The 2500-nt window shown below is 36.6% G+C and overlaps 1 protein-coding gene across 1 annotated transcript in view; it reads left to right on the top strand.

Moving 5' to 3' along the window:
- The window catches only part of LOC137656995 (uncharacterized), a 6225-nt gene that overhangs the window by 3342 nt on the left and 383 nt on the right, over positions 1 to 2500 (top strand). Inside the window, exons 2-3 of the mRNA XM_068391343.1 lie at positions 1018 to 1903; positions 2235 to 2500. The exon at positions 2235 to 2500 is cut by the window's right edge and continues 383 nt beyond it. Of these exons, the coding sequence (XP_068247444.1) occupies positions 1018 to 1890 (873 nt within the window). The 3' untranslated portion in view covers positions 1891 to 1903; positions 2235 to 2500. The remainder of the gene's footprint in view (positions 1 to 1017; positions 1904 to 2234) is intronic.

Here is a 2500-nt window from a genome sequence, read left to right as displayed (position 1 = left end):
CTTTTTATTTAATAGAATTATTTACATTTTTTTTAAACTACCAGCCCTAAAGGGAAATACTGCTAAGAAAATTATTTTAAATGAAATATATGAATAAGTTAGACAGCAAAGTTCCTATTGTTAATAAATTGAAAGATAATTTTAACTGAAATATAGGAATATAAGTTAGACGGAAAATTTCCTATAGTTGATAAATTGCAAGAAAATAAACATCTAGATATTACTCATGAATAAAATGTTTGTTCCATTAGTTTATGCATAACAACTTTCCATTATCTGTGATGGAAAGTAAATTTGGAAGTAGAGCTTGGATGGAATTCCTGTTCATAATATGCCATACATCTAGGTTACGATGGGATTCATGTTCATGAAATATCATATTTTTAGGTTTGTTTGGGATTCTTTATCATAAAATCAACAAAGTTCTTCTCAAATACCTAAGGTAAAACTCTCGCTCTAAATAAATCATTGCACACGTTAGTTAGCATTTCAAAGCAGATGCATTCAGCCTTTTGGAATCGTTGTAAACATTACAGATGCTGTCAGAACAAAGATCTGTCAGTAATTTTAGCCTTCTGGAAGCGTTGTAAACGTTATAGATGCTATAAGCAGTTCTTCTAGGAGAAGGAGACTCCAAAATCAAACCATTGTTCTCTAGTCTTGGGTAGTGCCATAGTCTCTGTACATTGGTGTTCCACTTTCTTGGGTTAGAGTTCTCCTGCTTGAGGGTACACTCGGGCACACTGTATTTCTCTTCCTCTTATTTTGTTAAAGTTTTTTATAGTTTATATAGAAGATATTTATTTTAATGTTACTGTTCTTAAAATATTTTATTCTTCCTTGTTTCTTTTCCTCATTGGGCTATTTTCCCTGTTGGACCCCTTGGCCTTATATTATTCTGCTTTTCCAATTAGGGTTGTAGCTTAGCAATTAATAATGATAATAATATGAGCAAAAGTCTGGCAGTAATTTTTGCTTTATTACAACCAATGATCTATTTTTTTTTTCTTTTTGCAGGTAGCAGTAGTTTACTGTTTGATGTCAGTGGTCAGTGCCCGACCCAACAACTTGAATCACGATGGGTACCATAATCCCCTTCCTCTAATTCCATTCCCAGAGGTCACTCGCGCACATTCATCAACAGAGTCTTATAGTCCTGTTAATCACTTGAGCTCTGTAGCTCCTGTTCATTCCTCAACAATTCCCTCGGTTACTGGGTACAAATACCCATCCCCTAATAATCCCCTAACCCTTCCACCAATACATTCTTCATCAATTCCCTCTAGCACTGGATATAATTACCCAACTCCTATTAACCCCTTGAGCTCTGTACCTCCTGTTCATTCCTCAACAATTCCCTCTGTCACTGGGTACAAATACCCAACCCCTGATAATCCCTTTACTCTACCTCCAATACATTCTTCAACCGCTCACTCTACCACTGGGTATAATTACCCAACTCCCATAAATCACTTGAGCTCTGTACCTCCTATTCATTCTTCAACAATTCCCTCTGTTACTGGGTACGATTACCCAACCCCTGGTAATCCCTTTACCTTACCTCCAATACATTCTTCATCAGTTCACTCTACCACTGGGTATAATTACCCAACTCCTATTAACCCTTTGAGGTCTGTACCTCCTGCTCATTCCTCAACAATTCCCTCTGTTACTGGGTACGATTACCCAACCCCTAGTAATCCCTTTACTCTACCTCCAGTATCATCTTCGTCAGTTCCCTCATCTACTCACGATGGGTATGAGTACCCCATTCCAGGAATTCCCTTTACCATTGGCTCTCCATCGCTTTCGCCAGTTCCAGTTCCTGTTCCAGTCCCATCAAACACTGATGCGTTTGATGTACGAAATGTTGTACCGGTCCTTTTCTAAATCCTCTGAATAAGTAAGTAATTTTTGCAGCAAGTCCTTTCGTTTTTCGCTAGTTTCCTCCATCATTGTTTAATATCATTTTACCCACATAATGACTTTTCAGTTTTGAGGTTTATCTTATTGATGATATATTGAAAAAAAAAATACGGTACTTTGATGATATGCTTAAAAAAATACTGGTGTCTTGATTGTTTTAATATTGATGTTCAGTGATTTTCATATGACTTCATTAGAATTTTTTTTACGCAAATCTGTGTTTTCAATGTTGCCAATAACTATCAAATGATTATCTTTAATAGTGCGCCTAATATTAATGATATTAACGGACCTTTCTTTATTTGTAGGTAAGGCAAAACAAGCTCAGTTAACTTTGGAATAAAAGAGTTTATTTCCTCTAGAAATTGGCTTTGGACGCGCCATCAACAATATAGGCATCCGAAGAGCAATTTCACACGCAGTTACTTGAAGAAAATTATGGGAAAATGTGTGTCTTAAGGAATGAATTGAAACCCACTGCGAGAGCCATCACTTTACTGTATCTACCAGGTGTTTTTTAAGAGCAAGAGACCGTGCTGTGACGAGCCCAGCTTAGCCTAACAAATCAGCCAGG

The sequence above is a fragment of the Palaemon carinicauda genome, chromosome 18, assembly GCF_036898095.1.
Source record: "Palaemon carinicauda isolate YSFRI2023 chromosome 18, ASM3689809v2, whole genome shotgun sequence".
Lineage (NCBI taxonomy): Eukaryota > Metazoa > Arthropoda > Malacostraca > Decapoda > Palaemonidae > Palaemon > Palaemon carinicauda.
The sequence above is the reverse complement of the archived record's forward strand: the minus strand, read 5'-3'. Positions and strand labels throughout refer to the sequence as shown.